General features: G+C 38.0%; 1 protein-coding gene across 13 annotated transcripts in view; it reads left to right on the top strand.

The window, feature by feature from the left end:
- LOC121728927 (GTPase-activating protein skywalker) overlaps positions 1 to 11,140 on the top strand; it is a 111,458-nt gene extending 100,318 nt beyond the window's left edge. For 4 of the 13 annotated variants that reach the window (XM_042117305.1, XM_042117296.1, XM_042117279.1 and 1 more), the window contains exons 9-13: positions 1,637 to 1,723; positions 5,011 to 5,169; positions 5,622 to 5,725; positions 8,971 to 9,105; positions 10,926 to 11,140. In XM_042117305.1, the coding sequence (XP_041973239.1) occupies positions 1,637 to 1,723; positions 5,011 to 5,169; positions 5,622 to 5,725; positions 8,971 to 9,105; positions 10,926 to 11,067 (627 nt within the window). In that variant the 3' untranslated portion in view covers positions 11,068 to 11,140. Of the gene's footprint in view, positions 1 to 1,202; positions 1,233 to 1,636; positions 1,724 to 2,226; positions 2,320 to 5,010; positions 5,170 to 5,621; positions 5,726 to 8,819; positions 8,943 to 8,970; positions 9,106 to 10,925 lie in introns of all 13 variants that reach the window. The other 9 variants (XM_042117333.1, XM_042117325.1, XM_042117320.1 and 6 more) reach the window with 5 other exon arrangements.
- Positions 11,141 to 13,450: the final 2,310 nt, after the last annotated feature.

Genomic DNA, 13,450 nt, shown 5'->3' with positions numbered 1-13,450 from the left:
TACCAAATCAAAATACTGTGGCCGGTCCGCCATTTTATGTTCCGGTTCTCCGAGGTACATAAACTGTCAAAGTGTCGTATTATAGAGATGTCGAAATTGAAAGAAAATATCGATATATCGATACATCGATATTTGAAAAATATCAATATTGGTCTCGATATATCGCGAAAAAAATAGGCACTTGAAATGTTTACAAAATACTCAGTTGTATACATACTTTAATAATAATAATAATTGATGGTAAAATTAAAATAAACTGTAAACACTTCGTGCGCGAGTACAACTAGTATTTGTCCGATTTTTTGGTAATTTTTATATTGATATCTTATATAGATATCAATATAAAAATTACCAAAAAATTTATTATATTTTATATAGATATCAATTATATTTTATATAGATATCAATAATGGCAACTTAAATAATAATTAATAAACTTAAAATAAATTAAATAGTTAAAATTAAGGAGGCTCCTATATAAAAAAACCATATTTGCCTATTTTGTCTCTATGTACTATAATACATAGAGACAAAATAGGCAAAAATGATATTTTTTTTATATAATATAAAAAAATCATTTTTGATATCAATATAATATATAATATAACAGGACGCTCACTTATAACATGTTAGTTTATCGATGTCCTCGACAAATATCAACCGAGTGTCCCATCACTATAAACCGCCATGTTTAGTTCTTGGCAATATGGCGCCGGCCACACTTTTTTGTAGTTATGTCGCCTCCATCTGTTTCCTTATTCATTGACAAATAGTGATGAAAGGAGAGACTATTCAGAGTCATTTTACTGTATAGGAGTATAATTACTATGAATGGTCTGAAAATCTAACTGGGGCCAAACGTATTAAGCTATAAGTATGTTTTTAGTGGCGTGCCGTATACCTAGTATATTTGTTTGACAGTAAGACATAAATGTCAAGCCTGAAACGGCAAGTCGGTCCCCGGCGAGTCGCCTTTGGCAATGGTGTGTTCGTGTGGCCCCAGTTTCAGAAATGATTGGCCCCCGTACTAGGTCTCCGTAGGAAAAAAACTTAAGAGTCAATTCGAAATGCTTACATTGGTTCATTGTAAAATTATTTGATATATTTATTTGCTACAAAGCTTCAGCGAGACAAGCTGGTACAGCGAAATACTAGAAATTTTATTATAATGTGTACTAGATGTGATTTTACTTGGTTTGCAGAGAATGTCTGAGGAGACGTGCAAACAGATGGTATCGTACTACTACTAGGCGTGGCTTTTCGCTTTTATTTCTCATCTAGGCGTTTCTAACATTACTAACTTCGATTTCGATTCACTGACGAAGACGGGCAGTCCTGTACAAATCATCCCCTCTCTAGTTCATATTATGTTCTGTTCCGATCTGTGTTACAGACTCTGATGTTGTGTTCGATCGCTGTGATCATCCGATTAATTTCTACGAACTCGATCGCTTTGAATGGTTTTGTTACGATTTTAATGTATCGATGTTTGGTTTATTTTTTTGTGTAAATCTGTTCGTAATTTAAGAATTCGACGAGGCATGCGTTTTCGAAGAGGCGGTATATTAACAATGATCTGATTTTAGTGATGTGCCGGCATGTCGATTGTGGTGCTAACAGTGTGATTGTCCGTTAGGGCTCCCATTCGCCGGGCCCGCGCGCCCTGTCGATGGGCGTTTACCCCATTCAGTCGATACGGTCGCAGATCCTTGACCAGACGGAAGTAAGAGAAGTAGCACCCACGTGTCGCCATGTATCAGCTTGCGACTATCGATGTTAGATGCACCGCTTGCCTCTCTCTAGGTGTTTTTATTCGTGTTGAGCTCCGAAATGTCGAGTTTTGTACGTCGCTTCGTTTATTTTATCGATATTTTATTTGCGTTTTTACGATGGTTGTGTCACATTTTATGAAATGACCTCGTCTTTGGGCTACGGAAATAAAATCTGACATGACCGATATGCATGAATTCGCTGTTACTCTCATGTTCTGCTAGTGTGTTAATGTTTCATCTATTTTTTTTAATTTTGGCGCACCAAAGAACACATCTTAATCCTAAATTTATCGATAAAGTAGTGTAAGTAGTGTTACAACCCCTGCAAAAGCGTTAATGTAAACCGAGAAATTTGTCGACAAAAAATATTACAACCCCCACGAGAGTTTAAAAATTTATCAATAAAATAGTGATGTACTGTTTCGATGAAAATTGAGGAAGGAGATTTTCGCAGAGCCCAAGGTCCGCGCACAAGGCGCTGTGGTTTCCCTTCCCTAACGCGGTGTTCAGCGACCGCCAACAGCACGCCTCAGACCTCCGCCAGAAGGTTCGATAGGACACTATTGGGTCGATAGGACAACACTATGGGATTGATGTTGCTTAACACTCTCTCTTCGGCGATTCCATTTTTGAATATTTTTTTTATGTTTTACTTTTGTCGACGCAAAGGTATAGTCAGTTCCATATGCATTTTATATTAGGTTGGCTGTGTACTAAACTCTCTTTTTGTGAATTAATTTTTGACTGTGGAAATGACTATAGTTTTGCCGAAGAGAGAGGAGTGATCACAGCACGCGATTTCGGGGCACCACGAGGTCTAATTGGTTCACAAATATCCTCACAAAGACAGGTTTAATATGAAATTAATGTTGAAATAATACAGTAACGTAGCTTGTATTAATATCGTCTTTACATTTTGATTGGAGTCATTTTTACTATCGCCTATGTGCATAATACAATTCATCAATATTTTTTTTCAAATTCAAATTACCCCCATATAGGTTTGATTTTTTATAGTTTCCTAGTTAATATTTCAAGTGGTGTAATCCAAAAAACATGTAGCGTTACTCCTTACTTTTAAGCACCACATGAACATTTTATTTTTATAGCTTAAGCGATCCCGAATACCATTGTGCTATTATGCTTTTGGTCAATAATAAATTAGTTACCATTAATGAACCATTGTGGTACGAGGGGCGCTGTTTTGATGACATAAATATAGTTAACTTTTTTTTGCTGTCAATCAGAAATGATAGTTAAAAATGTCTCCAAGAACAGAGATTGCATGTTGTCCGTTGTCCGTACACTGTGTAAGTGTTGTACGTTACTAGTTAACTACGTGATCTCAACAGCACTCGCACCGTAGCTCACAATGTATTTACCTCATATCATGGTTCAAATATAAGTAGTAGGTATGAGTGTACAATCCTACCGAATAAACATTTAAATTAAGGAAAACTATAGGTCTCGAAAGACGTAGAATTTCGTAATACCCATTGCTATTTGTCTCTTTTACTTGCATACTGAAAGTACGCGATAGAAGCGCAATAGCAATATTATATTCGTGTACGAATGAAAGAGACAGTCAACCAGTCAATGCACGAAATTCTATATGCTCCAAGACGTATTAGTTACTGACTCACCAACAGATGTCAGTTGCACGAAAAAATATTAATTAGAATTAATAATTTACCATATTTAATATTCACCAACATTAAAAGACCGTAAAAAGCGGGGGTAAAATTAAGTAAGAAAATTAAATTAGCAGTAACAGTAGTGGTAAAGTTTATTCGGTAGGACACACTGACATACGTATAGAAGACTAATTAATTATGGATGTTTGCTTGTATTAAAATCATTTCTTCGTTCGAACTTAGATTTACTAGTTGAAAGAGTTAGCATTTTAGAGGAATAACAATTTTAACTGTACATTTGTTTATCTTTTCACTGTAAAGTAGATCATTGACTGATCGACGGCCTAACCAAAAAAGTGTCTATTTAAGAAACTCTAACCCCCTTACTAATAAACGTTGTATAAGCTTTGAATAGTTATACTGTGTTTTGTTTCTGTCACACAAGTGACATTTGTGATTGGATTGAAGAATACAAAACACTGTATAACTATTCAAAGCTTATACAGCGTTTATTAGTAATGGGGTAAAAGTTTATGCCTAGAAACTGGACCAAAAAGCCATAATAATCAGACAAGTGAGATAACTTGTAGGATAGAAATGCCTTACCTGTTTCTGAGGTCACATAATAAGGTTTCTGGTAGCAGTAACTTGTAGGTATTTTTGTAGATTAGCTAATAAAGGGCAAAATTGGTTAAGACTATTGTACAGGGTTAGAATTCTAGTAACAGATAGCTAGGTCGCCGATCAGTTTTATAATATTAGTGCTGGTTTGCTGATTAACATTGACACAGTGGATGGTGCCAGCTACTGGATGGAATGGATGTTTAAATTGGTGCGAACCAGCGTCGAGAGCGATACAGGTGGCCTACTACAAAACCGTTTTGAGATCCAAACAATCTAACGAGAGCGTCGCGTGCTACTCTAACAACGTCGATCGTTTGAGTCTAAAACAGTTTTGTGGTAGGCCTCCTGGCCCCTATTACTGTAACAATGTAAACCAGCATTTATAATCTCGGTCAGTAACATGAATAACTTTTTCCCTGTCTATATTTGTTTCTTTTTCATTAGAATTAGAGATGCCAGTTGTCATTTTACTGACTGTAATAAAATTCCGACTATAAATGGGGTAAGATAGACTACAAAATAAGAGAGTTACTGTATGGTTCTCTTTCCCGTAGACAAAAATGTTACACGCGTAGATTGCATCGGTATTGTCCCGGACGTAGTTACCTTAAAACGAGTTACTAGCGCCCGTATTAATAAACGGGGTTTATCGCTAAGATTATTCTTGAGATACTGTTTTAATTAATAAATTGTACTTAAACACAACGTATGTTTCTTTAAGTACAATTTAACGTTTGAACTGAGCGATAACAACTAGTCAACAACACTTTAAAACTTACACGAGGCTGTTTCTCGAGTCTAGTTAAAACTTGAATTTAATGTTACACGCTCTTGCTTTCGTCTTAAGGCAAAAAGAGTAAAAGCGTACCAGCAAAGATTGGCGTGAGAGTGGTTTATCAATACGGGCCTAACTGCGTCACTCCGATACCGATGCACTCACTTACCCCATTCTGTCTCACTTACACACCTCTGTATTTTAGCTGTTCACCCTGTGGTCGTGGCTGCCTGTCCGCATCACGATGTACCAGCCGGTACTGTTATACACGACGGAGGAGCACGGGTGCTCGCTGACCACTTTCTACGTGCGGGTGGAGCACCATGAGCCCACGCTGCTCATGATCAAGACCTGCAACAACGAGGTACGTAGTGTGCAAGTGAGACAAACGTATTGTTTGTCCCGCTCGCACGCCTGAATATATTTGATTTGCTCACCAAAAAATTTTGTAAATCAAACTTTAACACCCCTCTTTTTGCATCGAGGGTTAAAAAGCATATTATATTGTTTTTCGCCGAGTATGTAGCATAAGTAAGTTTTCACTTTAATTATACACTTATTATATGCGCTTATTCCACTTTATTATATTTTTCTAGAAAAATTGTAGAAAATATAATATAATGAATAATAAATAATAATAATATGTATACATATACAATAAGTGCGTGAAACAAGTGCAATGTGACTCATTAGTTAACTTTCAGTCAAAAATAGCAACGTTGAGTTTTGCGTTTGAGTTATTTCATTTTCTTTTAAACCATAATTCTTATAAAGTTAATAATCTTATTTTAACACCGCTGCAAACCCGCGTTTCAGGTGTTCGGTGCGTATTGCTCGACGCGGTGGTTCGAGCGCAACCAGAAGGACGAGCGCGGCAACCGGCAGGCCTACTTCGGCACCGGGGAGACATTCCTCTTCAGGTAACCGCGGTCCTTCGAGACCTGTGGTCCTTCGAGACCCGCGGTCCTTCGAGACCCGTGGTCCTTCGAGCCGGATCGAGCAAAATAAGAGGTCATATTTTAAATAAATATTTTCATCTTCCCCTTATGGAGGTAATCCTTGTGTCTTAGTCCGATTGAATTTTTTTACAGATAAAGACGTAAAGTCGGTTATGCATGAAGAATATTATTTATCGTTTGGCATGACCATCGTAGAAATATTTTCTTTATACTATAATAATTAATAGTCTTTCTAAATGTCAGTATGTCTGTTGCCAATAGTTGTGTGAAATAAAACTTGACTTTTTATATCAAATATGACTTCTTAATGGCTCATAATAAATTAATTTAAATTTATTAAAACTAAATAATTAGGTCTTTCTTGTTTCTTAAACTGATATCTTACAAAATTCTGTAACTACTTTACTGTGTTTTTCATAACTATATTTATGTATTTCTGTTTATATGCTGTGTGTCTTTAATAATATGCTTTCTTTTATTTTCAAGGTGTAGGTTTACCTTATGTCTATTTCTTAGAAATAGTGTTTCAATTATCTATTTCTAGATGTGTAATGTAGAATTATTATTGGTGATTGTAATTTTACTATCTTTAAAACCTGTTTATAAATAGTTCAACTCCTACTCTGCTTAGTGAAAGCTGTGAAGTAAATAAAAAGAATTAATAAAAATTAAATTAACTTTAATTCGAAAAAATTGCATGTACTTAAGTTTTTCATTTAATAAAATCAATATCAACATAATATTTTCGATAATTAATAATGTTTATACTACTATTTTTACAGCTTTATAGAATACTTTTAATGTAATAGAATATTTTGTCGTTTATCGTCCTGACTGTAATAAGTCAAGACTCAGGACAAACTGAGTATGAGTTGAGCTGTACTTGTCACGTCTGGGTAAAGGTTTCCGCTGCACATCACACCGCTTACTTCATCTTTGCATGACTATACATTCAAAGATATTTTACCTAAGGATGCCTTTTATTCTAACGACATAAAAATGAAAATAGTTGTTGAGGTATAATAGCTTTTAATGTACAACGCATGTCCGTCTTTAATGTTTTTTTTATTCACGTGTTAGAGCCTAGAGGTGAAGGAATTTAAAATGATATTTTAATGTAGTTAATTTATGATGATGATAATTAGCGTTTAACATTTTGTCTGTTCTTAGATTTTATTACTTAGGAATGTTAACAGCATGAGGTTATAAATAATTAGTTTAATGTTTCGAGTTGATATATTCACTAATACTAAAACTTTTGTTCGTTTGTGTGTTTTAAAACTTGCCTGCTACATACTACTAACACTTGTGCACTGTCTTTTTCTCTTCTATATTCTTGTTTCCTTCTATGTTTAAAATACTAATAATTGCCTTCAAAACTAACTATTGCATTATGAAAATAACAGTTAGGTAGGTTTCCTTAAAGACTGAAAATAGTAATAATATGTAATTAATAGATAATATGTAAAGTTGAAAGAATATAAATTGAATTACTGTTAAGCATTTTGACATTGGTGTATTCAAAGAGGGGCAAGTGTACATTAAACTTTTATATTCAAAATTTAAACAGAAAAAAATGATGTTGGTAGTTTCGGTAGCGAAGTTATCACTATGATGATCCATGCGTCGGATGGGCATGTAAAAGTCGGTCCTGCGCCTGATCTCTCGCCGGTCGTGTCGGTCTTCCGTCCCACTGGGTTATGAGAGTGAAAGGAATATAGAGTGCTCTTGTGTACTGCGCCCACACTTGGGCACTATAAAATTACTCCTGCGTAACAGGCCTGGTTTCAATGAAACTGGCCACCGTCATCGAAACCGGTGTGGGGAGTATTGTTAATTCCATGCATTTTTAATTTCTAACTTCGCTATTGAAATTAATGAATACATGTTGTTTCTGTAATTATGATGTGAAAAAAACACTAATTTAATTAATTAGGTACTTGGCTAGAAAATCATTTTCTAGCTGGTACCATGTTCTTGTAAATAAAGAATGTGATTATGATTACACTTACCCCTCTAAACATTGTGGTCTCATTTGCAAAATTGTTTACATTATTTTGTGTTCGTCTCATCCCATCATGACAACTACAGTGGACTGACGTCTGACACTTTATTATTACTTCAATAATTTATGAAATACGCATATTCTACCTTAAGAAGAAGAGAAAAAAATATTTTCTTAACTATTTTTATCGACTCCAAAAATTTCTAAAAGTGTATTTTTATAACCGTAATATAAACAGTAACTACATTATATGCATAGACAATTTACAAAAATGATTGCAAGAAGAAGCACGTAGCCAGTGATTCAGCTAATAAGTAAGGCTTACTTTCTTCAAAAAAAGAAGACTGTATTTCAATTGAGAATAAATGCATTTAGTTGCAACAAAAAAAACTAGTGAAAAAAGTGTCAGTGTCAGTCCATGCAACAGTCTTGCAAGGATCTTGTAGCGCGTGGCCAAATTGAGAACTAACGCCATCCGTAAAAGGAGTTTCATACTTACGTACATGGTATACCCAAGTACCACGTGGTCGAAATGTAAATGTAGTTGTCAATTTCAGTGACAGCTAATGTGCGGCTGCACTAAAGCGACACTACGCTGCAGCGGACTGACGCGACACATTACATACCATAGGACTGATGTTTAAAACGTCAGTTCCATGGAATTTAAAAGTGACTTTACGATATTTTACGCGGCTAGCCGCGACCAACAAATAGTCAAACAAAATGCCGCGTTATGACATAGGCTATAGATTTCATTTTACTCTACGCCACTAGCGGCGGCAGAATGGGTCCCCACACACATGTCAATGACACAAAATAATAGAAAATGATACCTATTATAGTCATAAAGTTTTATTTGATTTTTTGTCGGTCGCGGCTAGCCCCATAAAAGATCGGAACGGTACCTTAAAGTGTCGCGTCGCTGACGCGTAGTATCGCTCAGTTTGGTCTCACCTTTATATCGAATCCACGCCAATGTCAGCCAACTGCCGCAAGATCCTTGTAGCTCTGTATCGTGGGTCACGTCATGTCATATCGCGGCGCTTGCAGCCTTTACCCGGAGCGCGCCAAGTACCCGTGGGTGGGGTGCGCCGCCGAAAGCGAGGAGCGGCTCGGCCACGGCTCCGAGCTGTTCATGGCCGCGGACTCCAAGATGATCACCATCGGTGGCGGGTGAGCAACCACTTACTAGCAATCGTAGGCAACCCGAGGTCTGTTCCAGCCTGCACCCGCTCCGAGCGAAGTATCCGTGGGTGGGATGCGCGAGAGACGACGCGACGCACGCTAACTCGCTCTTCATGGCGGCCGACAATACTATGATCACCATCGGTGGCGGGTGAGCAACTATAGGTCTTGCCATGGCAACCCTACGTCTACACTTGACGTGGCAATCCTACGTCTACACTTAATATGGTAACCCTAGGTGTACTGCACTAGCAGCTTGGTTAGATGACACTGGTGGCCAAATCTAGTTAATTCCTTAAGTGTTATTTTTACTCCAGTTTCAATAGGTAAGCACTAAGCGATTACCGCATCAACTTTAATCAGCTTTAATGGCCGGAATATAACTATCGCAAGAGTCCACGAACTGTCACCAGCAGTATTTCCGGACCTATACGACCTGCAGACCTTCAAGAAGAGAGCGAAAATTTCAAATATGCCAGACTTTTGGTCCCTCACCAATTAGACAAATCGCGCCGACAAACTGTCATGCATTTGGCGGGCTGCTTGAATTTGTAATTCAATTAGACTTGCTATTTTTATTATAATACTAGCTGTTGCCTGCGACTTCGTCCGCGTGGACTTTAGTTTGTAGTTGTTCCCGTATATCGATTTATAGTTTGTGCGTTTTAAGATGATATGGATGACACTTCTCATATTCCTTGCTACGGGTTTTTTTTACAAGAAAACAAAAAAAATCAAAATGTAATAAATTATATTCCATCTACAAAAACAAATGTTTCCTATAATTGTAAATGAATAAAAATGAAAAGTTATTAATATAAAATTTTAAATTTTAAATTTTAACTGTGAAAATTGTTGTTACGAAAATATTTGAGAAATGTCAGATGCATGAAATGGAACTTATGCCAATAGATTAAACTTTTTAATCGGGACTTAACGCGACTTATTTAAGTAATAATGCTACTACGAGTACATACTTTTTCTCGACGTTTCGGCCGTGTTGCAAGTCGCGATTAAAAAGTTTAATTATAATGCAACGCAAAAGTTTAAAATGTTATCTTATGCCAATAGAGATTGACACTGTTGAATCGAAATCAAATCGATAAAAAGGGCGGCCATTTTAAATCGCTGGCGCCACTCTGAAACGTCAATACGAAATCGATAATTTCGATTGCAATTCCTTTACGAAGTGATTCGATATTTTTAAATTATCGATTAATTTTCTTAGGTAACTTCCCTACTATTGTCAATTATAATGTGTCACGCATATCATAATAAAACGCACAAACTATAATAGTTTACACGCAAATCATAAAAGTACATTGTGTGGGAACCGTACATTTTTCCGGGACAAAAAACATTCCTTGTCCAGAGATGCCAATAAGTATCTCCATGCCAAATTTCATCAAAATAGATTAAATAGTTTAGGCGAAAATCATAAAAGTTTATTGTGCGGGAACCGTACATTTTCCGGGAAAAAAGTATCCAAAGTATCTCTATACCAAAATTCATCAAAATCGATTGAATAGTTTACGCGCAAATTAATTATAAAAGTAGATTGTGCAGTAACCGTACATTTTTCCGGGCCAAATGTATCCTATGTTCTTTTTCTGGGCTCAAAGTATCTCGATGCCAAATTTCAGCAAAATTGGTCCAGCCGTTTACGCGTGATGTCGTCGACCAAGGGATAAATGGATTAATTTTTATATATCTTATATATAAAATTCTCGTGTCACAATGTTCGTTCCCGTACTCCTCCGAAACGGCTTGACCGATTCTCATGAAATTTTGTGAGCATATTGAGTAGGTCTGAGAATCGGCCAACATCTATTTTTCATACCAAAAATTATTTATATGGCAAAACAAAGTTGTCCCGGGACAGCTAGTATAATATAATATAGATCTTATTTATTATTATGTCTTTGGATTTAGCCCTAATTTGTCTATTCTCATGTATGTGTGTGTGTACAGGGAGGGCCAGGCGATATGGATGGACGAGAACATTCGGTACGGGAAGACGGACCGGTGCTCCACGTTCAACAACCCGCCGCTCTGCCCCAGCGGGGACTTCGAGATCAGAGTGTTGGAGGTGTACGGATTCTCCGGCGCGTAGGATCGCTGTGATTGGCCGAGCTGGGGGCTTTCAGGTGTTACGTAACGCTGAGGTAGGAGGGGGGAGTTGCGTGTCAAACGCAATATTGTAACCTTACGTGACGCAGTTGATAACTCCAAGGGTGTAAGTAATAACTCTAAACCCAACTCCCCCAGGGGCAGGGCAATTCTTAGCAAGATTCGATGTTCGACCTTCCCCTCACCGTTGTACCACTTTATAAGCCCCCCCCCCCCCCTCAAAACTGCGTTACGTAACACCCGAACAGTCCCCCAATAGGTCCCCGACCCGAAGATCACAACCCAGGGTTGCATTGTTCTGACGCGAGAGCGCGGCAACCCTGCTCAAATCTCAAGACGTCGTATTATTCTAATGTTTATCAGTTAGTGTGTAACTCGACTGTCTCGTAACTCGCAACTTGCAGTTGTGTCAAAAGTATTATTATGTATCTGAAGTCGAATCGCGCGATGTATGAACGTGTCTTCGAAATGGCGCACGCGGCGCGGACGTTGTGTGCGCCATTTTGACTTGTTGTTTCGGTCGGGGCGATCGCCGGTACGCGACTGCCCGGTTTGTGAGGTTGTTTTGATAGAAATCTATATCTATTCGCTCGCGCTTTTATTGGCTAACGTCAAAACATTAACCGATGATGTTAAATAGTCTTTGGCCATAAAACCTTTAAAAACCGGGCGTCAGCCAGCCAACTCGACTAGGCCCGTTCACTAAATTTGTTTTTATTTATTTTTTACGTAATTTTTTTTGAATTAAAATGCTAGTTTCTTCATCGTTAGTAGAGCTACGTGAGATATTAACATATTGGTTTCTATGAAACTCACGAACGGCCTAGTCGAGTTGGCCGAGTCGGCTGCATATCTTCGACCGACGTCGGGCCGACATCGTTCGACGCGTCGGTCGTCCCGCCGCCAGACTGTGTAGATATTCCTTATTTATTGTGTGCCCCCGTAGTAACGCCATCCGTCGCAGACAACGAAACGGGGAAAGTAGGTTGTTTCTATTTTATAGATGTTTATATATAAGTACAAAATGAATGTCGTATTTTCTCGGATTACGCTTAGTGAAGCAATACTTGTTGGCTTAGCCGTGGACTGAACATTCCAGTGAGCCGGCCTGACACCCGGCCGCCGGCGAGTGTAGTGGGTTCATACGTTGGCATCGGCAGTATATTACGGTTACACGGCCGGCCCGGCATCAGTTCTGTCTATCGGTCTGAGACCGACGCCAGAATGATACCCACAACCGGTTAGATCATTCTCCCGTTATTCCTGACGTAACCGATGGACTGAACTGATGCCAGACTGAGCGTATAACCGGACCATTAGGCTGAAGGCGTTTGCTTGCTGCGTCGGACTCGGGTCACACGCTCCGTACATTAACGAGTAGCTGCCGGATTTTTGACGATGCTATGCACGCTGTACAAAGTAAATAAATGCAATGAAATGTTGACGTTCCGTGCGACCACATTCCGATGCAGTCGCGCAGCGGACCGTCTCCTGTGACAATTATATTGCTCAAAACGGTTGGGCACATAGTAAGGCTTTTCGTTAAGAAATGCAGCATAGTACGAAATTATTCTTTCACTATATGTGGTCTGATTTTATTTTATTCATCTCCAGATTCCAGAAACTTAATTAAATTTTAAGACAAATCGTGTTGTAAAATATTACTTTATTTAATGTATTTTGAATTGTGGCTGCGATCGACTAGGACGAATGGAAATTCACAGAAAAGTTCCTATAAGTGTGCACCATCATCAATCGAAATATTGATTTAATATTTTATGACTAGTTTCAAATTGTTTCTCATTAGTAAAGTCAGTGTAGGATTGACCAAATCGAAATAAAAATGTAACCTGTTTAAAAATGACTTAAGTGACAGTGAGATCACACAAATTCTTCCTTTCCGCATTGATTTAGGGATCGAGTCACACCGAGATGCGACTCGACGCTGTATTTTTACCATTTTTTGGCAGCGGAAGCTCGAACATCGAGTTGCAGCACCGAATATCATCTCGATGTGACTGACACTAATATAAGTTGCTGAAACATTTGTTAAACACGGCAACCCATCGGACACTGCCCATCGCGAAGTATTATTGAATCAGAACTGTGCCAAAAATGAACCACTCGTTTGGGCTGGAATGTAGCTATATATTATAGCTATGTGCTATTTAGCTGTATACTATGGATGTGTGTCACGTTAGTGTCACACGGTGCAGCCGCGGGCGCTCACATGCTAGATATGAAATGTATCCGCAGCGCTATTGTTATTTTTCATACATACAGTAATATACTAAGGAATAAGGATATTGTAAATCTATAGTAATCGCTTAGAGGTTACGAGCGATATTTCGTCGACAATCGGTCGT

Source organism: Aricia agestis, chromosome 1 (assembly GCF_905147365.1).
Source record: "Aricia agestis chromosome 1, ilAriAges1.1, whole genome shotgun sequence".
Lineage (NCBI taxonomy): Eukaryota > Metazoa > Arthropoda > Insecta > Lepidoptera > Lycaenidae > Aricia > Aricia agestis.
This window is presented reverse-complemented; position numbering and strand designations above follow the sequence as displayed.